Below are 24,347 nucleotides of genomic sequence, written 5' to 3'. Positions count from 1 at the left end.
CAATGGATGGCAGACCCTCCCAAGTATCCCTATTTTCCAGGGACGGTCTCGGATTTACAGAAGTCATCTCCAGTTTCTGATTTGATCCTGGAATGCCCCACTTTCCCTTTGTTGTTTAGTCGTCTTAGTCATGTTCGACTCCATGACCCCATGAACCAGAGCATGCCTTGGAAACTCACTGTCTTCTCAAAGCTTCTCCTTTTTTGTGTCCATGGAGTTTTCTTGGCAAAATACTGGAGTGGATTGCCATTACCTTTTCCAGGTGGATCACATTTAGTCTAAATTCTCGGCTATGACCTGCCCGTCTTGGGTGGCCCTGCACGGCATAGCCATAGCTCATAGCTTCTTGGAGTTATTCAAGACCCTTCGCCACGACAAGGCAGTGATCCATGAAGGGGCCACTTTCCCTTAGGATGTCACTATTTTTATCAGATAAATGTTGGAAGGTATGGAGTTATCCAGTGCCAGAGCTTTAATGTTTAATGTTTTATTATGTTTTTATATATGTTGGAAGCTGCTCAGAGTAGCTGGCGCAACCCAGTCAGATGGGCAGGGTATAAATAGTAAAATTATTGTGATGGAATAGAATGTCCCTATTTTCATTGGAGAAATGTTGGAGGGTATGGGTTGGGGGCCTAATTAGAAGCAGAATTTGCCACAGCAGAGGGGGAAATATTAAAATATTAGACGCTGCTGAACCATACTATAGTACGTAATGGTAATCTAGTCCAGCATCCTGTTCTCACAGTGGCTAACCAGATGTCTATAGGAAATCTGCAAGAGGTACTTTCATCTGAATCCTCCCAACATTCAACTTCATTGAATGTTCATGGGTTGTGGTGTCACGAGATACGAAAAACTTCTGGGTCCACTTTCTCCATGCCATGCATGATTTCAATAAACTTCCATCATAATAAACTCCAATCCTTGCATTTTCTCTAAGTCCCAAATGCTTGATAGGGGAGTTGCTCCACCCCCTTGAAAATTTTCCAACTCTACAATATCCTTTCTGAGGTGAGGCAACCAGAACTGTACACAGTATTCCAACTGTGGTTGCCCCATATAACGGCAATTCCTTTCTTAATGACCCCTGGCATGGAATCTGCCTTTTTCACAACTCTTGCTGTGAAAGAGAACACTTGGAAATAACAAAACTGAGGACTTCAAACAAGTTGGAGAGGATGAAGACTGATGCCAGGGCTTCTATTAAAAAAAAATCTACACATTTCCCAGCACTATGAAGTTAAACATATCATCTCTTCTAATACACATAATAACTTTGACCACACCATTATAATGCCACATTGAATTTTATATGCTTTCTGTGTTTGTGATATAGGTCAGATGTACATTACAGTCACGCAAACAGATAAGATTTACATACAGATGTTCCATGTTATGATTAGCTAGTGACAAGCAATTAATCTACATAAGCCGTGCTTATGTTTTTTATTAGGTCCAGTTTCCAAAAAACATTACAAAATTTAATAAGTATACTACTTCTTTTGCCAGTAAGGTAAAGGTAAAGGTAAAGGACCCCTGACAGTTAAGTCCAGTCGCGAACAACTCTGGGTTTGTGGCGCTCATCTCGCTTCACTGGCCAAGGGAGCAGACGTTTGTCTGCAGACAGTTTTTCCGGGTCATGTGGCCAGCATGACTAAGCTGCTTCTGGCAAAACTAGAACAGCGCACGGAAACGCCATTTACCTTCCCGCTGGAGGGGGAATAGTAAATAGTACCTATTTATCTACTTGAACTTTGATGTGCTTTCGAACTGCTAGGTTGGCAGGAAGTGGAACCGAACAATGGGAGCTCACCCCGTCGTGGGGATTCAAACCGCAGACCTTCTGATCGGCAACCCCCAGGCTCAGTGCTTTACACCACAGTGCCACCCGCGTCCCAGTTGTCAGTAAGTTATATTCCTTCAAAAATCAGCTATTGAACTAGAGAGGAAGGCTCACAGTGGTTCTGCTCAGGATCTTTTACTCCTCTTTTTTCCTAACTACAGAAACTACAACTGCAAGGAGTTGAAAGTAAGCAGCCACAACCACTAGTTACAGGTAGGTAGCCGTGCTACTGAAGGAATTTTTTTATTTAGCCACAACCACTGTTTCCCTTAACCTCTCCCTGAAACTGATAAATTTCTGTCTTTTTGCTGGACAAAGGTTATGTGAAATTCTTCCACTGCAGTTTTTCCTTGCATAGGTAAGTAGTAAAGAACTTGGTTAGATTTCTAGATTTTTGTTCAGCTCTTAAAAGGGTCATAGGTTTTGCCAGGGAAAAATGTGGCAATCCTAATTTAGTTTTGTAACATCATCACTTCACAGTCTGGTTATGTCAGATTTTGCTGTACGGCTGAGTTGGGACTGCATTAAAATTCCATGCCAAGATAATTACCAGTAGGTACTCTGTGTTCTTTTCCCTCTCCCCACCCTAATCCTATGCAGCAGCATTGGTGTGTTACATGATACCTTCCTGCACGCCCTATTACTGGCATAGCACATCTCAGGACTATAAAATATACATGCAAAACATTGTTTTGCTTTCCAGATATGTCTATATTTTACGGCCAACATAGGGAATGCATAGGCTTTTACACAGAGTTGCAGTACTCGGGATGCCACAACTTTTGTAAGGTAACTTTTTGAAATGAACTTAAGTAGTAATCACATGTAGCTACATAAAAAAATACTGCATGTTTCAGTATTTAAAAATATTTTTCAAGCCTTCCAATGCCTTGCATAGTTAAAAAAAAAAACCACCAAAATAATGCAAAACTTGTTATATGTCTTACTTAAAAACCTGGCCCAGAAATTGAATGTTTTTCAAGCAGCAAACTACTGTAGTTCCGCAGCAAGTGATTTCATCCATTTAAGTACGGTAACAAGTGGCCAAGTTTAACCCAATCATATTAGGCACTGGAAGTAAACAACTTTCAGTAAATTAGAACTAAGCTGGAAAAGCACAGTAGTTCCCGAATGCAAGGCAGACAACCCATGTGTTGTTGAATTCTGTATAAAATTCTGAAATGCCTATATTAAGTGAGGGCCTTCTCTCATTGAGCTAGTTCAAACATAATACTAAGCCATAGTTGAGTGTAACAAGGAGCCTCAACAAACCTCAGGCTTGTACACCTCTCTTCCAGTGCAGACATGAGGAATTTGGAAGCTTTTGCTTATATTTTTTTTTTAAAATTAAATCACATTCACTGGAAGAGGAAGGGTGGGTGCGTTAGGTGCGGCTTGCCCCGGGTGTCATCCCTGAGCGGGGGTGACATTGCTGCGGGTGGCGCCCCCCCAGGGACGCTCGCTGCGGGTGCCAGAGCAGCTAGCTCTGCCTCTGATCACGTTGCCTGAACCTGACAATCTGTGGTTAAGCAGTGCTGAAATAAGCAGGGCCGTCTTAACCATAGGCGCCGGGCTCTCAGGGGCGCCCGGCTGAGGGTCTGGGGCCTGAGAGTTGGAGTCCGGGAAAGAGCCCACCCATCGGTCAGAGCACCGTGGCAGGCACTTCTGCTGCAGGCGGCTCTGCACTGTGAGTTTGGGAGCGAGCCAGCCAGCCAGTGAGGCACTGAGGCGATGGCCGGCTCCACCCTCCTGCGCGCCTGGGATTGGTGTAGGGCCATGGAGAGGCCCGCCCAGTGCACACTGCTTACACCACAGGGCACCCGGCTTCGCTCAGTTGCCGATGCCTCGGGCTGGTTTGTTGCGCTGGGCTCCTTACGTTTCCTGTTTTCTTTTTCTGATCAGAGATAAGCATGGTGTCAGCCCCCTTAAAAAAAGATTGACAACCCTGGGGAACCTTTCCTTAAAAAAGGGGTCCCCCCCCAAAAAGGTTGACAACTCTGGGATCTTTGCACCCCGGTGCCACATATGCTTAAGACGACCTTGAAAATAAGCTAACTTGAGACTGTAGTTTAAGAAACTGTCTTATTACAAAAATCCCAGAGTTGAGGTTAACCGTAGCTTAGGGCTATGATTGAAAAATATGTGAAAAATATTTATTCAGGTGAGATCTTTGACTAGAAGGAACATAGGAAGCTGCCTTGTACCAGGTCAGTCTTTTCCAGTATTGTCTCCTCTGGCATTCAGGATTTTTCACACCATCTTCTAACTGATCCTTTTAAATAGAGGTGCCAGATGTTGGAAGTTAGAACCTTCTGACTCAAAACATGTGCTCTAGCTGCTACCGCTAAGCTACAGTCCGTCACTGAATTCGAACCTGCTGCTCCTTGTTCCTGTTCTGCAAAATCAACATGGATTTGAATTGCATCTCCTTCTAGCACTGCACCTTTATGTTAAAAAGCAAACCCAGCACATTGTAATCAGCCCAAGGTCTTTAACTCTCAGCTAAGCAGATGATGACAAGCAGCTAGGATCACAGCCTCTGTGGCTATCAATGAGCTTGGCTGCTGTTCTCTGTTAAACAAGGATGAATGGGTCGGCTCCAGCCCTCTCTGTGAAACCCTCAGCGCGGGAACCCGTCTTGCTGGCCACATGATGACTTTCCCTTTGAAGAAAGCAAATCCTCAATTTTCTGTCTTTGTGTTGTTAGGAGAGGAAAGCTACGTGTGTGTGTGTGTGCCTTACTCGGAGAGGCAAAAAGGAGAGCAGCACTGCAGTCTCATCTTGCAGATTGTGTCCTTGGTGTGATATTAAAGAGTTTCATGAATCCACAAGCGGAGAAGCTCTTCGGGGGGTAGCACTTGCACAGACTCATCACATTTCTCCGTCTCCTCTCCCCTGTAATTTAGTAGCCTAGCAGGTGATTCTGTTACTTTCTGGAAAAGAGGGGGGGGGGAGAGAGAGATAAAAACACATAATGGGGAAAATATGGAAGAGCATTTACTTCACCACTGCAGAGGGATAGCAGTACCGAATTAGTATTGCAAAGCTCAGTGTTCAAAGCAGCACTCAGGGCTGTAGCCATAAGAGGGCCTGTGTACGTTTGGTTCCCTTAGGCAGAAATGAGGAACCTGGCTTCCTCCAGTTGTTTATGGACTTCCATCAGCCCCAGCCAGCATGACCAATGGTCAGGGTCAGGCATAGTGGAAGATGGACAATTTCTAAAGGGCCACAGTATTGCCCACCCTAGCTTTAAGTGATATTCCACCCTGCATTCCCAATGTTCAGCTTTTTAATTTTAAAAGTTAAGTATTTGGTTCTCTTCAAGGTGGCACTACGAGGGGAATAGAGCACAGGTAGGTTTCTACTAAGTTGCTCCAGTGTTGGGTTCAACAAACACAAAGGTAAATAAAGTTACATAGCTTTAAACACATTGGGCTACCTGTAACCCTTACAGCATTATCCCTTCATTTACAAATCCGTGCTCCTCAATGATTTGACTTTTGTCATTTCAAGGTAAGTGCACATTCAAAGCACATTCCCCCCTACAAAGAATTCTGGGCAATGTGGTTTATCCCTCACAGAATTACAATTCTCAGCAACTTATGTCCAGAATTCATGGGGGGGGGGGAGGAATATGATTTTAAAAGGTATTGTCATGTGTCCGCAGCCAGACTGATTGCTACTCTTATGCATTTCAATAACCTGCCAGGGTAACAGGCACTGCGGCACAGTATAAGCACCAAGCTTCAACACCATGGCTTTTAAAGGCAGGGCACATCTACCTTTTCTGGAAGTGTTAAGGCACAACCTCAACACAGTACCGTATTTTCTGCTCCATAAGACACATTTTTTTCCTCCTAAAAAGTACGGGGAAATGTCTGTGCGTCTTATGGAGCGAATGCGTGGTCTCTGGAGCCGAATTGCCCAGGAGCAAAAAGCAGATCGTGCTTTTTTACTTCTTCTTACAAGTAGCTAAAGGCTAACAAGAGAGGAAGAGGAAGCTACTCAGCAGCTGATTGCAAGAGATCAGGAAGGGAGATAAGGGATGCTAGCTCCCTTTCGCCCCACCCCCTTGTCCAGGCCTCCATTGTTGAAGGTTCTGCAGAGGGAGGCTGTTTGTTTCCCCAGCAACATGTGACTGGCTGATTAGATTATCAGAAGCTGCAGAACTGTGAGTTGAACAGGATTTTTTCCCTTTGCAAAGTAAACTCAAAAGCTTTGAGCTGATCCTTTAAAAATGGGGCTTTTCCTCTTTGCAAAAGAAGCTGCACAACTGTGAGCTGATCCCCACCCCAAATGGAGCTTTCCCCCTTTCCTCCTCTGAAAACTAAGTGCATCTTATGGTCAGGTGTGTCTTATGCAGCGAAAAATATGGCACTCCAAACCATTTCTTATCTTACCAAAGTGTCCGGCAGGTTCTCATTCGGGCAGCAGGAATACTGGCAGATCTGACATGTTTTCCAGGCAACCCAAAGAAGGGCCAAAACAGCCACAACAGAGATAACCAAGAAGAGTGGGGCAAAGGTGACCAATATGGCTTTGCCTGCTGGAGACAAAAAAGAGTCTGTAGTTGCTAAGAGGGCAGAAAACCACAATGAGGGGCTCTGAGGTGAAAAGTATCTGGGCCATTGCTGCACATTGTGTTTACATGGCTTTGCACTGTTCTGAAGAAGAGTAATGAAGAAGCAGTGAAGTAAAGGGAAGCAGCGCTCCCTTTCCCTTATGGGGTATTCTGGTGCCCGTATAGAGTCCTTAAGTGGGTTCCCTATCGGTAGGAGAAAATAACAGAGGCCAACCAGAGTATATTGAGAAGCAAAGCGGCTAGTAAGCCTGATCTTTATTCAAGGAACTGTTGCAACAGGGTCCCCACCATAGCTGCCAAGTTTTCCCTTTTCTCGCAAGGAAGCCTATTCAGCATAATGGAATTTCCCTTTTAAAAAAGGGAGAACTTGGCAGCTATGGTCCCCACTCACCACACACAGGAGGAAGGAGAACCCTGAACAATGGTACGCAAGCCCTTATATCGACTTTTGAAATTGCCCACCCTGTAAGCCCAACAAAGGTGTCACAAATGTTCAAGTTTTTATTAAATTTATCTGCCCTGGCCCTCCAGCAGTGGAGAACCATGTCTGGAAAGGAGAGTATCTTTGTTGTTCTTACCTTCGGCCCTCACACACTGCACCTGGCTGAAATTGCTGCTCCGGTTTATGGCTTCAACATAGGTCTGGGCTTTAACACAGTATTCAGTACCAGCTTCCATGGTGTCCATATGTAAGGTAGTGCTGCTGTCTTTCACCACTTTGCGATACACCTAGTTTCACAGAAGCCAGGGTGAAATCAGTTACATTAGATCAGGCAAGGGAAGCATATAGCTCAGGCACCCCCAACCTGCGGCCCTCCAGATGTTTTGGCCTACAACTCCCATTATCCCTGTGGCTAAAAGGACCAGTGGTCAGGGATGATGGGAATTGTAGTCCAAAACATCTGGAGGGCTGAAGGTTGGGGATGCCTGATATAGCTGTCCAGACTAGAGATGGAAGGCTCTGTGAATTTTGGTTCTCATTTTGCCAGTCTGAAATGCAGTTCTTCACATTTTATATTTTAAAAAATCTTCATGAAAATTCAGCATTTAAGCACAAATTTATCCTATTGAACATAATGTTATATGCAGTACAAACTAATGTACAAATACTTTACCCTGGCCTAACATAATGTATTTTTGTATGTTATTTTCACTGGTATCTTTGTTTTTATGCACACTTTTACCTAATATATGCATTTTTGTAAAAACCATTTGGAGAACAGCATCAGAAAATTCTGATAAGTGCAAATTTTGAAGGATATCTACGTTTCTGTTTACATGTTGTTTTGGAATGCACAAATTTGATAGATTCTGCTTCTAAATGCATACTGAATAGAATTTCTCCTCCATCCCTACTCCAGACTTTATTGCATTACAACTTCTATCATCCCTGTTCATTGATCGTGCTGATTTGGGCTGAGGTGAGTTGGAGTCCAACAACACCTGGAGGGCCACAGGTTCCCTACCCCTATATTTGATTAACTGGTCTGTTCTTTGCTTTGACATGAGATCCTGTTTGATCACCCTCTCTGACACCTGAATATTAATAACTCCATTGCTAAACAGGAAGAACCACCACAGCCCATTTGTGTAACACAGCCAAACGCCTAATACAATGTGCACAAACACTAGAGCCAAGACAAAAACTATTCACAAATTTGAAAATTATGCAAGGTTTCAGAATGCAAATTTGGCTTTTTGAATTTCCGGTTATTTTCGCATTTTGCTTTCAGAGGCACTCATTAAAAAACCGCCTCGGGAAAATATAAGTAGGAATGTCTGCAAGCAAATTCAAGTTAGATCTCTCCCCCCCTTTTATTTCTAGGCAGTTGTAAGAAATTCTGGGCAATTAGGGAGTTGTAATTGTTATAGTACAAGACAACTGAAATAAGAGATTAACCCAGGTTCCATTGTATAGGGAAGGACCAAAGGTTCTGAAAGCTACCAAGTAAATTGTTTTCTGATTTCTTTGTAGGTAAGCTGAGCAGCTGCCAAACTAGACATTACTTCAATTGCATAGATAGCAACATTGTCTTTAAAAAAATGTAATACTAGGTTAGTGGATGAAGCAATTTTCACTGGGATAGCAGAGTGCAAGGAAGGGAAGATTTAATCCAAATTGAACTTTTTTATAAAGCTAACTGCAGCAGGACATAGGTGATTTTAATTGAGATCATTGCCCTTGGCCCTGGTTCAGAAGCTCCAGCTGGAGCAGAATGCACTGGCCAGACAGCTGATGGGGGCACATGGTTGGCAACATGTGACACACCATTGTTAAAACCTCTGTACTGGCTGCCCATCTACTACTGACAGAGCTTCAGAGTCCTTGCATTAATTTCTGTTTCACTACGAAGGAGCAACTGAGAAAGCCTCTCAAACTTTTTGATAAAGAGCCTTTTAAGACATGCAGATCCCTGAACTTTCTGCAACTTGGGTTCTACAACTGAAAAGGTAATACCCTCTGATATAGGCAAAAATCTGTCTTTATTCCCTTATTGGGTTCTCCATCGGTTGGAGAATATAACAGAGGCCAACCAGAGAAGTTTGAGAAGCAAAGCCTTTATTTTCGCTGTTGCAACAGGGTCCTTCCTCTCACGCAGGAGAACAAGGAAGGAACCCCAAACAAAGGTGTCTTGCCCTTAAAAAGAAATTTGAAATTGGTTTCAGCCCACCCCCCAGAAGCATCATCCATATGTCACAGAAGGGGTGTAGCCCAAGACCCCCCTCCCTAGATTCATCATAGGTACATCATGAAAGGGGAGGTCTGGTGGCAGTAATCTGAGCAGTCTGGACCCTGCCCCCTGCCCCCAAAACCTAATCAACAAAAAAAGAGAGATATTTACATTTCCCTGTTTCCCAGCCAAGTTAATCACACCCTTTTGTCTGGCACCCAGGTATCAGGATGCCAGGGATTATCACTTTAATTCCTGAGACAATGAGAAGGTTCCCCCCACCCCCCTTCTTCCTTGCAGAGGAACACCTGGTCAGAGAGAGAGTCAAAATGGTGTCAGAAAGGCCTGTCTTCCTGTGCTGCTTCAGACATGTGCCTGTACTGTACATTCATGTACATGTTTTATGAACAATTATTATATATATATAGATATGACCTCAAAATTCTTATAACAATTGCAACACAGCCATTCTGACACCCTATGGTGATTAAATAGAAAGCAGATCCTCTGGTTTATTGTTGTAGGCAGGCAGACTCATTGGGAGAAGCCCAACAGTCAGTTTCCACTTAGGAGGTTTGTACAGTATCGCAGTAAGTAGGAATCAAAGAGATTGCATACACCATCAGGCAACAGTATATAGCAGGAAAAAATTTGGAATTAGGAAGGACCAAAGTGAAGTCTCCTTGTGGATCGTTTTCTGTGCTGCTCCATCATAATAACGTTCAGAGTTTTTGGCAGAGCTTCAGGATAGCCTAACCTAACTTCTAGACCAGAGATGTGGAACCTGTGGTCCTCCAGACATTGATGGTCTACAACTTCTCTGATCCTGCCTATGCTGGCCAGGGCTGGTGGAAGTCCAATAACATATGGAAGGCCACAGGTTCCTCATCAATGCATTTGATCTTGTCCATGTACTTGCAAGAGAACTTTCTTCTCTTTTGTTCCTGCATATAAGGATATAAGACCAAAACTTACCTTGTGCCCTTGGCCCTTCTTCCAGTAATATATCCAGAATTCAAAGGCAGGTCCTAGACGCTCAAGTTCCACTAGCAAATGATATCCATCAGCTGTGACGGTCAACATAGGTGGAATGAGGGAGGCTGTGAAAACGACAATCATATCCATCATGCGATCATACACGAATCTCGCATCCCAGCTCAGGAAAAACAAGGATCAATATGCTGTGGAACAGCCTAAAGCAGGGGTCCCCAAGCTTTTCTGAGCCCAGGGGGAACATTTGGAAATCTAAGAAACTGTTGTGAGCATCACAAAATACCCATTTCATAGAATAAAAACTGTCAATGCTCAGGAACCCCACCCCTCAAAAAAACCCTCATCCCAAATACCTATACGCATCCCAAAACAAAAATCAGACAATAAGAAAAAAAAACAGGCAACTTTCAAAATAGGAGCAACATCCCATACCACAGAAAAGAAAAAAAGGCAAATATACACACTCCAAACAAACAGAAAAAAGCAGGCAAAGCTGTGGGGGGCAGGGACGGGACAGAGGCTTTATGAGGAAAAGGAGGTAAGATGGCATTTCTGGATGCTTACAATATGCTTTGTAGCCAGCACAGCATCACCTTGGTTTAAATAACATGCTGCAATACAAATAAATAAATAAATGTGGGCAGAGAGGGACCTCGACAGTTGCCCATGAATACCATATTGGATGCTGCCAGCCCAGTTTGGAATTTCCAAAATGTTCTGAACTTAAAAGGAGATCAGATGGGTATTTGGTGTATACTCAATAAGTATCTCCCCTCCCCACCCCAATGCTGTGGTCCCAATCAATCTTACCCTACCTCAATTGATCTAATTAAAAGAGAGAGAGAAGATCCAATCATGGATCTCAAACATTTCATCTGCTTTAGCTTTACAGTGCATTCTGTGCAAAACCTGCATTCAGTGTGGTTATCTCATTTGTGTTCCCAGCCAATGGAATGTATAGTATTGCCCAAAGTGATCCACTTGAGCAGAAGCTTACAACTTTATATTCAGTGCTGATGAGTTTGTGAGGTGCTCTCATTCTGATGCACAACTCTTTAGGTACCATCTTGCATCTGTCATCTGTTTTCTCCGATCCGTTCTTGTTTTTCTAGTAGAAACCCCTCAGGGCTAAGTTGGGAGTGGAAACTGGATTCCACCACCAGGGCCAGGCATTTAGCAATCTTGCATAGACTTGAAATGTTTCTTGGGCAGCTGGTGAGTTATCAGTTTCCCCTGCAGGCATCATCTACAGTAATAGTACCAGCAACAGCTACAGGAGAAGGAAGGACAAACCAGTTCTGTCTAGATTTGAAGGGAGGCTATACCATCCAAAATACAACGTGCATTTATGAATTGCATAGAGTTTGGCAATTCAGGCAGATAGAAACTGAAGCATCTGACCAGCTTCTACTCTTGAATTTCACTCCTATACATCAACTGATAAAGAAAAAGGAGCCCTGGCTTCCTTTCCAGCTAGGGCAAAAAACTAAGAGTTGAAAAATGCTGCATCAACTGTCAAATTTTGGAAACAACTTTGTCTGGAAGTCACATTTTCTGAGCTGGAATCCATTCTCCCTACTTCTAGATGTGTGTTTACAATATTAGGTTAAATGTGCTGGTGGAAACTCATTTGCTTCAAACCCCTTTTTATTACGACTTCACATTTGTGGAAGGCTGAGCCATGGCATTCAAAACAGATTTTCCGCCTCAACCGTGGTAAATTCCATCAACTTAAAGCAGAGAACTGGGGAGAACTGCAATTGCTGAAATTCTCCTAACTACCAAAGGTGCAGGAAAAGCCCTAAGTCATTAGATCCAATGGTGAGGCAGCCCACCATTATGTAGGCCCACAAGAACCAAATCCTAGGGGGCCGAGGTCTGTTCAGCCTACCACGATAAAATATTTGAGGGGGCTGGGGGTCCCTAAAGTTGATGGGCATTGCCAGTCAAATGGTGTGCGTGCACAGCATCATGCGACTGATTATGCGGGGCAGCCCTTATCTTCCCACCACCACCAATTTTTTTCCAAATTGGCACCCTATGTAGGCCCCAACCTGTGTAAGTTCAATTGTTTCACACTCATAGTTTTATCACCTTAATCAGGACCAAGTTTGCGGGGAGGAGCATCCCACAGCATAATGCTGTTGGTTTCCCAACTCAGTTAAGAGCTTACTTGCCGACAGTGGCAGGCAGACCTGAGCCGCCATTCAGATTTCACAAAGTGCCCTGGAGTGATGCTATATGTACATCGAGTGCTCCAGCGCATTGTGAGAAATTTAAAATCGCAACTCCAAGTTGCCTTCTTCAGCTTTGAAGGAGGAGAGGGCAGGGCATGAGTCTGCTTCAGTGGGGTCCTGGTAGGTTTATAGAATCAAAGAATTGTAGAGTTGGAAGGGACCCCAAGCGTCATTTAGTCCAGCCCCTGCAATGCAGGAATCTCAGCTAAAGCATCCAAGACAGATGGCCATCCAACCTCTGCTTGAAAACCTCCAAGGAAGGAGAGTCCACAGCCTCCCGAGGGAAACCATTCCATTGTTGAACAGCTCTTAATGTCAGAAAGCTTTTCCTGATGTTTAGTCGGAATCTCCTTTTTGTAACTTGAAGCCATTGGTTCGAGTCCTACCCTACAGAGCAGGAGAAAACAAGCTTGTTCCCTCTTCCATGTGACAGTCCTTGAGGTATTTGAAGATGGCTATCCAATCTCTTTTCCAGGTGAAGCTGCTAGCTAAGCTGCTCAATGGTGCCAGGTGCTGACACCCACGACTGACCTCAGTAGGAACAAGGCCCCCTAATGGGATCATTAGCACCTACCATTATCCTAAGGATCCCAGGGTGAGATGTGCATCACAGAGGAGCATGTGAATGCACTTACTTGTGACACGATTGAAGAAGCTACTGAGAGTGGCCCAGTGCGAAGCCTGGGTCCCCACACCTGCCCTGACACGTAGATCGTATGGCACAGTGGCAGAAATGTCTTCTGTGATGTCACATTGCGTAACACTAATGCCCGTACACTCTCCAATGGGAATCCAGCTGTCGTTGGCATAGTCTCTTTCATATTCTCTGAGGGGAAGAGGAAGAAAAATTAGGGGAAAGAATGCAATACGCTTTGCTGAAAGCAGTGGTTCTTACTTATTTATTACATAAAATTTGTACACCGCTTGATTGTAAAGAAAACCTCCTCAGATTGGTTTACAAAAGATGAAACAGTGAAATCGAGAAAAGATTACGACTCTACTTTAAAGCATGCAGAAGTTAAAATACTAAAACAGATATTAAAATTACCTCAACCTTCTAAGCATTTGGGTCTAAACATGAATGTTTTTAGCAGGTGCTGAAAATAGTACAGTGAAGGTATCTGCTTGATATCAATAGGCAGGGAGTTCCGTAGGCGCTGCCACACTAAACAATTGAGTTCTTACAAATGAGGAACAGGTATAATGTGGCACCTGTAGTATTGCCAATTCCGACAACTGAAGCGGTCGATTGGGCCACTGGCCTACTTCAGTCAATAATGTTGATGCTTATTGGTGGTGGCTCTCCAGGATGAACCCTGGAAATGGCAGGGATTGAACCTGGGGCCTTCTGTATGCAGAGTGTGTGACTCAATTGAGTTATAGAAGACTGAGAGCAAAGCAAAGTACAAATTACGGTACGTACTGTACACTCGAGGGTGACCCGCCTCACCCTGAAGCAAATATTCTGTGCACTCTTTAAAGAATATTTGTTAGGAACCCTTACACACATGTGTTACAACATGAATAGTCCCACAAGGGCAGACATGTCTGGTAGCAGATACAATTCTTTCCAACCTTCTCACATGGGCTAGTTTACTGCAATGTCACTTAATAACTATGGCTTGGGCCACAAAGACATGCATCAGAATGTCACATTAGGGTTATGTGGGGATAGAAAAGTTGTTTTGCTTCAAACTGGAAGTGGGTAATCACATTTTTGAATGCTACTTTGCAAGCAGAAAGCTGGAACAGAGAGCAAGCTGGGCTAGAACCTCTCTTCGCAATGTGCTACTTTTTTCTCACTTGCAGGAGTTTTGTTTTGTTTTTAACGCTTGGGAACATTCAAAGGCACCTCATTTATAGTCTGGAACCATAGGCTGTGTGCACAACCCCATTTACTCTGCATTCAGTACATTCCCACTTACGGTAGGAACCAGTGTACACATCACAACAGCCACAATCCAAATCTATCCTGTTGTTTCTTATGAAATACAGTCATACCTTGGTTTAAGTATGCCTCGCTTTGAGTACTTTCAGTTTAAATACTCAGCGGACCCGTCTGGAACGGATTAATCCACTTTCCATTACTTTCAATGGGAAAGTTCGCTTCAGGTTAAGTACGCTTCAGTTTAAGTACAGACTTCCAGAACCAAATGTGTACTTAAACCGAGGTACCACTGTACTGCATATTGATGCATTCCCCGACCCCCGAAAGAAACCAGTGTATATCTTTATTGAGAAAAAGAATGACATAGCTGTGTTTCAAGTTGGTTGTGTGTACACAGCAATAGAGTCAGCTTGACCACCTCAGGATATTTACCACATTATTCGGCTGAATGTGTAGGTTGGGCCTAGGCCCTACTACGTGTTCCAGTCTGTGAGGAAATTTTGCAAGAGCTCAGCCAAAGGAGCAGGTTAGGCCCTCTCTGATAGTCAACAGCTTGCATTGGATTGGCTCATAAGATCCCTGCTGGGTCAGACCAAAGGCCTATACAGTCTAGGTTCTTGCTCCCAACAGTGGCTAACCTTATGCCTACAGGAAGCCCACAACCAGGACATGAGGGCAATAGGGCTCTCCCACTGTTGTCCTCCAGCACCTGGTATTTGGAGGTATTCTGCCATCATGACTAGCAACAGAATTTGCCTAATACCCTTTTAAAAACATCAACCCTATCTTTTGGATATCATAGTTTAATACTGAACGGTTCCCTTCATCTTAATTGGATGATCCCAACCCCGTGTTCTAATTACCCATTTCCTCACACCATGCATAATTTAAGACTCTTCTGTCTTGTCCTTTACATATTTGCCCCAAAATGAAAGAAAGGTCAGCAGTGATAGTTACTGCATGTTTAGACTCAATGTGAAGAAAAGTTACCCTTGAAACTCGACGGAATATTTTACAGCTTCTCCAGGCACCATCACTGGGCTCCATACTAGAAAGTGCTTCATATTAGTGGACAGGATCGTGATGTTCCGAGGAGCTGGCAGTAACACACCTTTGCGTAGGAATCACCCAGCAACATACAAAAAAGGGAGAAAACCAGAAGTTACAATTGACTCTGTGAGTTATTATGGAGGAGCAGAGGTTACTGTTATGGCTGGGTCGCTCTGTCAACAGGATACAGACTGATGTGCTCATGTCCAGCTTTTTCTGAGAAAGGTGTGGAATCCTCTACCTTGGAGATTTTATATATATATTAAAAAAGTCAAATGAACATCTGTTGAAGATGCTCTAGATCAGTGGTTCCCAATTAGCTAAATACTGCGTTTTGAAACTTTTGATATTCCTATTGTAGTTTTTGTTATGTGAATGGGGTCCATGGAACCACCAGATGGGAACCGCTGCTCTAGCTATTTGACGCACACTGAAAATTTGGGCAGCTGTGTAGAAATGACACTTCTGTTTCAAAGATCAGTTCCTGTACATAAAAGGGCTTTTGCGTAACTACAGTTTTTTCAGATTAGGGCTCCATCAGCTCTGCTAAGAGACCAACTTCATCAGACCCTTCCCTCAGCTGTCATCTGCCAATGGCACTCATTCCATCAGGCTACAGGAGAGGAAGAGATGGAATGGCAGAGTCTATCCTTCAATCAATCAGCAATGTTTGGCTCCTCCTCTTCAAAACTCTCCATTCCGGTACAGTACTACAAACTAGTGCCTGAACTAGTTTTCTGTACTTGCTATTCCCCTCCTCCCCCATTTTCCTTGTGTGCCATGTATCTTAGATTATGAGCCTGAGGGCAGGGACTGCCTCATCCACTGATAGACACAAACTGCTCTGGGAGGCATTTTTTTTCTTTCAGATTGAAGTATGAAATAAAAATGCTACTACTATGATGGCTGATAATGATGATGTCTAGATTTACGGACTGGTTAACATTAACTACGATCAACGATATTTTTCTAGAAAAAGAGGTGCCACGAGTTCTGGCTGAAAAAAGCCTGGACTATCATTACCTTCAAACAAGTCGACTTGAAGCCATAGCTACTGAAGCTGGCTTGTTTTATAATGTTCACAAGGAGGACTGTGCGCATGCTTCGCATTTGAAAGTTTAATTCCTGCCATCTTCAGGAGAGCATTTGCCCGTCGGTGTAAACAGCCGTGGGTGGACCAAAGGTTTAATTAAGGAGAAGGAAGCCTCCTTTGTACCTAACCATAATGTGCATGTCTGGACAACATGGATAAATATGGCTAATCAAAAGCAGAAGCTTCCTAACTCCAGGAGAGTGCGGCAGTATATTGTTATGGCAAGTGCCTTTCTTATGGCAAGGGACCCAGGTGGCGCTGTGGGTTAAACCACAGAGTATAGGGCTTGCTGATCAGAAAGTCGGCGGTTCGAATCCCTGCAAAGGGGTGAGCTCCCGTTGCTTGGTCCCAGCTCCTGCCCACCTAGCAGTTCGAAAGCACATCAAAGTGCAAGTAGATAAATAGGGACCGCTCTGGTGGGAAGGTAGACGGCGTTTCCTTGCGCTGCTCTGGTTCGCCAGAAGCAGCTTTGTCATGCTGGCCACATGACCCAGAAGCTGTCTGCGGACAAACGTCGGCTCCCTCGGCCTATAGAGCGAGATGAGCACCGCAACCCCAGAGTCAGACACGACTGGACCTGATGGTCAGGGGCCCCTTTACCTTTACCTTTAAGTGCCTTTCTGGTTAAATAATAATAATGAGGCGCCAGGGCTCATATCTTGATAAAAGCATTACAGGTGGCAACACAACATGGGTAACATGGGCAGCAAAAGCAATAGGCCACTCCATACCAGTGAGTACTGGTTACAGAAAAGGCACTGGTTATAGCTAATGGCTAAAACCAGTGCTATTTTTTTCTTTAAAAAAAAAAGAGGTGTGAGAACTCACCATGAACACTTCCCTCATTCTCTTAGGACGGCAATGGCGCCCACCTGAGAGGTGCTGGAACTCAGTTCCGGCTGGAAAAAAAGCCCTAGCTAAAACCAGACTAAAAGGATATGTGGGGAAATTTTGTTTCGCAAGGTGTAGGCCGGAAAGAAGGAGTCATCAAATCTTGTGCGTCACTTGTTTGAGGATTGAGTAGCCTGAGGGCCTTTCGTTACAATTCATTTTAACTCGGTTCCTCATGACATGTGCATGGGTCACATATTTCCCCTCAAACTTGTGCTCCTGTTTGTGAAGATACCACTTTTTCTTTTTCTTTTTTAGTACTCAAGGAGATATAGCTCTGAGGAAGCTCAGGCCAAGAAGCACATGCCATCAACTCCTTGTAAGAACCATCAATGGTCTGAGAGAACTACCAGGGCACCAGCACGATTCCCTGGGGCTACTTGAGAGCTGTGTGACCTGAGGGAAGGCAGAAGTGATGAAGCCCAGGGCAGGAAGCACCTACCATCAGCTTTCAGTTGGCCTGAGAGACCTTGGCCACTCTCCATTTTATAGGATTTTGTTTGTTTGTTTTCGTGTTTTACAATTGTGAACTGCCTTTGGTACCTAAGCAGAAAGGCACCGCATAAATAAAAAAGAAATACATAATAGACCAAGGTTGTGTTTTTCTGCACATTTAAGGTCCCCATCATTTAAAGTAGTATTATACCACTTTTAACTGCCCTGGCTTCCCCTGAAGAATCCTGGGAAATGTTGTTAATTATATCATTTATTAATAATAGTAATATCTCTTCCATCTCTGTCACAGCTGCCACCATGGATAAATTATCTTAAATCTCTAGACTGAAGTATACCCTGTGGATGTGAGCTTAATCTGTAATGTAAATGATTTTCCAAGTCTGTTTTGATGCAATGTGGATGACTGCATACAATACTTAACATCTGTGCATGCATTTGTCCTGGAAGAAAACACTCCATGCTTGATACGGCAATTGTTTTTTTCAACAAAGTTTGTAACCATACCACTTTAAACAAGCACGGCTTCCACCAAAGAATTGTGGGGACTACCGGTAGTTTGTTAAATGTTCTGAGAGTTGTTATTGGGTTAAGTAAAATAATAGCCTTGCAAATTTGTAAGTTATTTTCCTTTTCCTTTCTTCTTTACACAGGTGCCTTAACAATTGTTATTCTTTTCATGTCTTATTTTACCTTGTGCACTTATAATTTTATACTAGGTATATATGTTTTGTTCTATTTTCCAGTAAAGAACGTAACTCACAGGTGGTACTATAGAGGTGTGGAGCAGATGGTATAGGAAACAAGCTTCCACACCCTCACCCTAAATCCTGCTTCCTTATATACCACAATTTCAAGATAACTTATCAGTATCTACTATTCTTTCCAAAGCAGGGCTCCATCGCCTGCAAGACTGTTATGGAAACGATGTGCCACTTACAGAACCACAACTCCTGGAACACTTGGAAGATTCAGGCATAGATTGGCATGGGGTAGCCACAGAGTCCTGACACTTTATGAACATCTAACTTTAGCAAGCACCCAGAAAGGCAGGGTCTGTGTGATATACCCCTACTGATGCAATCCCAGTTCTATTCACTTACGACTTTGAAATTGGTGTGAGAAACGGACCTATAAGCAAACTGACAGATTCTCAGTGGCTTAAGATTGTGTTCACTCATCTGCTAACATTAGGGAGAATTCTTTGAGAGTAGTCCACTGTTGATTAGTATTTTAAAAGCTTGTGATCTGTTAGCATTTTGATACAGTAAGCTGACATGGCTACCCTTCTGGAAATTCTCACACCAGGTGCCAGGTGATCTCTCCAAGAAAAGTAAAAAATGCACATTGAGGAAAACTCTTCTCAGCATACTGTTTGATGCTTCAGTTCACCCAGTCTGCCCTGCAATGATTTTAAAACATAAAGAGCGAACGCCTTTGGCTTTAAAAAATAAGAAAAAACATAAGCACCTTATACTGTACTGTATTAATTAACAAATAAAATGAACCTCACCAGCTGTGAATGGATAAGCTATGTGCTATTGCTGTCTTAACATTTGTGTACATGTATTTATTTGCATAGGCACCACTAAGACAGAAATCAAAGTTCTCGGGATGTAAGAGAAGTGGGGAGGGTCATAAAACCAATGTTTTCCAAAATTGGAGTCAGTGGTGTGCGGTCAGTATATTAGGGGGACTAGGCTAGTCCCCTAAATGTTCCCCTGGCGCCTCCTTCCCAAAGCCGGGAAGTTTCCGCCCAGCTTAGGAAGGGAGGGAGGGACGATGCTCCAACAGGTCCAAGATCCCTTCCACTACCTTCCCAAAGCCTGGGAATCATCTGCCTGGCTTATGGAGGAAGGCACAATGCTCGCATACACAGTGTCCTCCCCACAATAACCCTCACAAACTGGCACCTCAGGCCCTAACTATTCCCCTATAGACAATTTCACCACACACCACTGATTGGAGAAACAGCACAGAAAAGTCCCTCTCTTCAACCAAGGAGATGGCGAATGACAAGGCGGCCGCAACGCCCCCCCCCCCCCCCGTGATGACAACAGCCCAACAACAAAAATGGAACTGAGACTAGCAGAACTATTGAAGAACACAGTGACTCCCCCTGAAGACAATAATCGGCGACCTGACCTCCAAAGTGGACACCTTCACTTACACTGGCATCATCTCCACTCAAGAAAAGGAAAACCAGATCCAGATCCAACTAAAAGAACTCCGAGAGGAAAACACATGTCTGAAAAATAAATTAGCTGATACGGATAACTGCCAAGAAAGAGAAAACATGGAAGCGAGAATTAAACTAGCAGACCTTGAAGTTCACAGTAGACACTGCAGTATCGGCTTCTGCAATTTCCCTGATAAAACGGAAGACAAGAACCAGGTTGATCTCCTTGTATGCTGGCTAAAAACCACAATTCCAAATCTAAAACTTGAAATAGATGATCTGGAAAGGGCACACAGACCCATGCTGAAAGCCAAAGCCCCTGCACGAGACATCATCATGTGCTTCACCTGCTACAAAAATAAAGAAGAAATATGGAACAATATCAGAAACTCAACCAACTTCCAATACTGAGAAAACCTCATCCTGGCCTTTCAGGATTTATTGCAACAGACCCTAAACAGAAGAACAAACCTATGACTATGTATCCAACGTCTTCAACATGTAGGAATCAAGTACCCTTTCGCCTCATTGTAACAAATGACACAACACAGCACATGGCCACTGACATACCTGAAGCCCTGCAACTTATGGAGAACCTCAGACTTAACCTTCCACCAGAATGGCAGCCATCTGACCCACCGAACGACAACCAAGACGAAAATGCAGCTAATGATTGAACGACAGTCAAAAGAGAAAGAAGGAATAACAGAAACGACATGGCAATGCAAACCAAGACAGTCAAGTACCACTCAACACAGAACACAAGACTACAAACCAGCCTCAGCTAAACCCACACATCACAGATTGACAACCCTGCAACAACATCTACTGCCAAATTAAGCACCCAGAAAGCACCTCGAACCAATAGACTGGTGAAGCCCCCCCTTGCTATTCACAGTGATCCTTCCCACACCAACACCACCTCCTTCTTTGGCAATCACTCGTAGTAAGATTGTCTTCTATGAACTCGGTTTTAACAGCGAGTCCGTAAATGACTGTGGAGGCCAATTCTGGATCCACATGTCCTTCCACAGGGGGGACATGGGTTTTCCAGTGGGAGTTGATCACAGTGAGGGTTCACCAAGCATGCCTTCCTCTTAGCGTGTTTCTCCCTTTCGTCCTGAGTTTGAGCGTCTTCAAAGCCCATGACACCTTTGGTAAAGACTGTTCTCCAACTGGAGTGCTCGCAGGCCAGTGTTTCCCAGTTGTCGGTGTTTATACTACATTTTAAAATTTGCCTTAAGAGAGTCTTTAAACCTATTTTGTTGACCATCAGCATTACACTTTCCATTTTTAAGTTCGGAATAGAGTAGGTGCTTTGGAAGATGACAACCAACCCAGGTGACTCTCCTCCATTCTCTCCAACTCCACCCACCTCAACACCCCACCCACCCCAACAACTCACCCCAACAACCCATCTCCCCAACGCACACACCCCTCGCTGTAATGACTATACACCAAAAAAGCACACAAACAAAAATAGAACCCCCCTCCGTCCCCTTCCTCACCACATGAATACAAAAAAAAAAAAACGCAGGTAAAAAGAAAAGGAAAACAGAAAAAGGCAAACTCATGCTACCTAAAACAACACACCCACCCAATAAAACAAACAGCAAACAGCATTTTCTAAGAATAAAAAGGAAGGAAGGAAGGAAGGAAGGAAGGAAGGAAGGAAGGAAGGAAGGAAGGAAGGAAGGAAGGAAAAGTCCCTTTCTCCCTAGGACATATCTTAACAGATTTCTCCAATTAATGTTACTTGGAGAAGAGTCTCATTTTAAGATATAAACAAAATCTAGACGATCTGGAAGTTACAGTTAGTTCTAGGCAATTTCCCCCCAACTCCATGCCCCATCATTCCGAACCGGGATCAAAGATAAATAACCACATACCTGACACAAAAAGTGGCATCAAAGAAAAGATAAAGGACCGGAAGCAAATTGCCATTTCACTCCAAATTAGGAAGTCTTCTGGGATATGGCTGGCCCTGGCATTTTCTGTTCCTGGGCCAAGAGTCTCTCCATGTTCAGTGCAGAATGCTGTTGCCGTTCCTGCAACATGTAAACTGCTCCAGTAGAGTGTGGCTGCTACTGGATCCTACCTTACACATGCAATTGCATTGCTCAGGAAGGTGTGGCCACAGGTAATTTAGGTTCCGTAACAGGTTCAGTTAATTTCATTTGGGTATTTTCCTACACTATAGGTTGAGCAATTGACCTAAAGAGAGAGAGAGAGAGAGAGAGAGAGAGAGAGAGAGAGAGAAAATGCTGGATACGTTGGCTCTGCTATTAGGCAATCAACAACTTGGAGGAAAGCTCAGTTGCAACAACCAGATATTATCAAAATTCTGGAGTGAAAATTGTCGTCTGAAGACTTTGGAAAACCCCAACAGTTGATATTTATTTATTCAGTACCTACTGTGCATGGGAAACTAGGCCACGTCTCCATAAAAAAAGGCCAAGGGTGTAATGAAAACATCTGCCCACACCCAACTCTCATCCCACATAAATAACTTCCTGCTTAAACCTTTATATCATCCCATGGGAACATTGTTGGAAGGAAAGGGGGAAAAAGTGAAGCCAAGCTGGAATTATTGTAGATAGTTCTGGATACTTCTTCTTAAATAAAGAATGCTGTACAGCTGGCAAAGGAGCAGAAAAGGTCAAGCAATGTGAGCAGGTGGTTTGTGCGTTCCCCTTTGAGTGAAGAAGAAGAAGAAGAAGAAGAAGAAGAAGAAGAAGAAGAAGAGGAGTTTGGATTTGATATCCTGCTTTATCACTACCTTAAGGAGTCTGAAAGCAGCTAACATTCTCCTTTCCCTTCCTCCCCCACAACAAACACTCTGTGAGGTGAGTGAGGCTGAGAGACTTCAGAGAAGTGTGACTAGCCCAAGGTCACCCAGCAGCTGCATGTGGAGGAGCAGAGACGCGAACCCCGTTCCCCAGATTATGAGTCTACCGCTCTTAACCACTACACCACACTGGCTCTCTAATACATTTGTGCCTACACCTCCCATCATCCGTAGCCATTGGCTATCCATGCTGGGGCTGATGGGAGATGTTGTTCTGAAAGGTTTTTTAAGTATTCATGGGCTCTCTTGATAGGACAGGATGTGTTAGACCTGTCTTTCATTTGTGCATATTTTTGTGGTTTTTTAAAAAAATGTTTTTATTATTATTTTATTATTTTGTTGTGTTATAAATTGCTTCCAGTCATTTCAATGGGTAAAGCAGCTAATCTATATATTCTATTTTATCTCTCTCTCTCTCTCTCTCTCTCTCTCTCTCTCTCTCTCTCTCTTTCTCTCTCTCTCTATATATAATGTAGAAGGTCCATTTTTCTTAAAGCCCACCTTTCTCCGAAACCACTTGCCCAATCGTGTTCAAATTTGGCCAAAACGTCACATGAGAATATGCGAGTGTTTGTATGCACTTAGATTGGACAGATGTCACACCTATGGCAGGTAAAGCAGGTAAAACCTACTGTTCCCAAACACAAAACTCAGACAGCCAGGGATTCTGGGAGCACTGGAGAGGTTGCAAAACAGTGCCCTATAGCGATGCCTACACTGGTACTGCAGCTAGGAAAGCTTCCCTCTCCACACCATCTCGCCTTGCCTTTGCAGACTGGGCCAAGTGGAGGTGCGGGCTCGCCTGGGTGGGGGGTGGGGGGAGGAGGGGGTGGGATAGCTCATGGGTCGGGTCAGGGTTGGGCCAATCACAGGGATGACCTGGGGGGATGGGGGGGAGGAGTGGGCCAGATAGGTCATGGATCGGGACATGGTATGGCCAGCCACAGGAATAAGCCAGGGGGTGGGAGGAGGTGAGGCGGCATAGCTCATGGGTTGGGACAGGGTGGAGACAATCACAAGGATAAGCTGGGGGGGTGGGGGGATGAGGGAGTGGGAAAGCTCATGGGTCGGGACAGGGTGGGGGGACTCACAGGGATGAGCCTGTGTAAACAGAACACGCGTAAAACATTTTTTAAAAAAATGAAGGGGGACTTTGAAGGTGAGGGGAGTCTGAAAGGGACTCTGAGGGTCCATTTAACAGACTGACCCACAACAATGCGTGGCCGGGTCAGCTAGTTAATAATAATGTGCTCCTGGGAAGAAGATGTAAGCAGCACTTCTGTTTTAGTTTTCTTTCCTTTTCTTTAGTCACCAGCATTCTTTAACTTGTATGTTTCCAAATCTGGGCAGTCTGATCTTTTCCATGCTTACCCATAAGACTTCCTACTGAATAAATGTCAATTGTGGGTGTGTGTGCTAAAAAAGCAACATTGCTTCCTAAAATCTTTTAAGAACTTTCCCCAGAATATTGAGCTAGTCAGTGCTGTAACATTCAATTAAAGCCTGCAACAGACCCTCCAGGTGTCCCTATTTTCCAGAGACGTCCCAGATTTAGAGAAGCCATCCTAGTTTCTGATTTGATCCTGGAATGTCCTGCTTTACCTTAGGACGTCCC

The 24,347-nt window shown here is 43.9% G+C and overlaps 1 protein-coding gene and 1 long non-coding RNA gene across 4 annotated transcripts; one reads left to right on the top strand and one right to left on the bottom strand.

The window, feature by feature from the left end:
* Positions 1–1,291: 1,291 nt before the first annotated feature.
* Positions 1,292–21,988, bottom strand: IL20RB (interleukin 20 receptor subunit beta). Of its 3 annotated transcripts, none has more exons than XM_035119035.2 (7): positions 21,774–21,988; positions 15,209–15,329; positions 12,966–13,156; positions 10,076–10,200; positions 7,007–7,157; positions 6,247–6,392; positions 1,292–4,779 (listed from the first exon to the last, which is right to left on the bottom strand). In XM_035119035.2, exons 1-7 carry the CDS (start codon positions 21,826–21,828, stop codon positions 4,654–4,656), a joined length of 915 nt encoding a protein of 304 aa, XP_034974926.1. In that variant the 5' UTR covers positions 21,829–21,988; the 3' UTR covers positions 1,292–4,653. The 3 variants fall into 3 exon arrangements, with proteins under 3 accessions (XP_034974926.1, XP_060131697.1, XP_060131698.1); XM_060275714.1 differs by lacking the exon at positions 21,774–21,988 and adding an exon at positions 20,455–21,201; XM_060275715.1 differs by lacking the exon at positions 21,774–21,988 and adding an exon at positions 20,455–21,203 and having other exon boundaries at positions 1,757–4,779; positions 6,247–6,389.
* On the top strand, positions 1,784–19,333 carry LOC118086934 (uncharacterized). The gene is made up of 5 exons (XR_004692778.2): positions 1,784–1,908; positions 2,008–2,059; positions 7,790–7,849; positions 15,785–15,970; positions 17,511–19,333. It is a non-coding gene; the product is annotated as an uncharacterized LOC118086934 (long non-coding RNA).
* Positions 21,989–24,347: the final 2,359 nt, after the last annotated feature.

Source organism: Zootoca vivipara, chromosome 6 (assembly GCF_963506605.1).
Source record: "Zootoca vivipara chromosome 6, rZooViv1.1, whole genome shotgun sequence".
In the NCBI taxonomy this organism is placed as follows: Eukaryota; Metazoa; Chordata; class Lepidosauria; order Squamata; family Lacertidae; genus Zootoca; species Zootoca vivipara.
Note: the sequence above shows the minus strand (reverse complement) of the source record. Positions and strands in the feature narration are given on the sequence as shown.

Coding starts and splice junctions, on each gene's coding strand:
- IL20RB (XM_060275714.1), bottom strand. CDS start 20,602: ATGTCGTTTCTGTTATTCCTTCTTTCTCTTTTGACTGTCGTTCAATCA. Junction 10,201..12,965: donor CTTCTTCAATCGTGTCACAA/GTAAGTGCATTC, acceptor TCGTTTTCACAG/CCTCCCTCATTCCACCTATG. Junction 7,158..10,075: donor AGAAGGGCCAAGGGCACAAG/GTAAGTTTTGGT, acceptor CTGTGAAACTAG/GTGTATCGCAAAGTGGTGAA.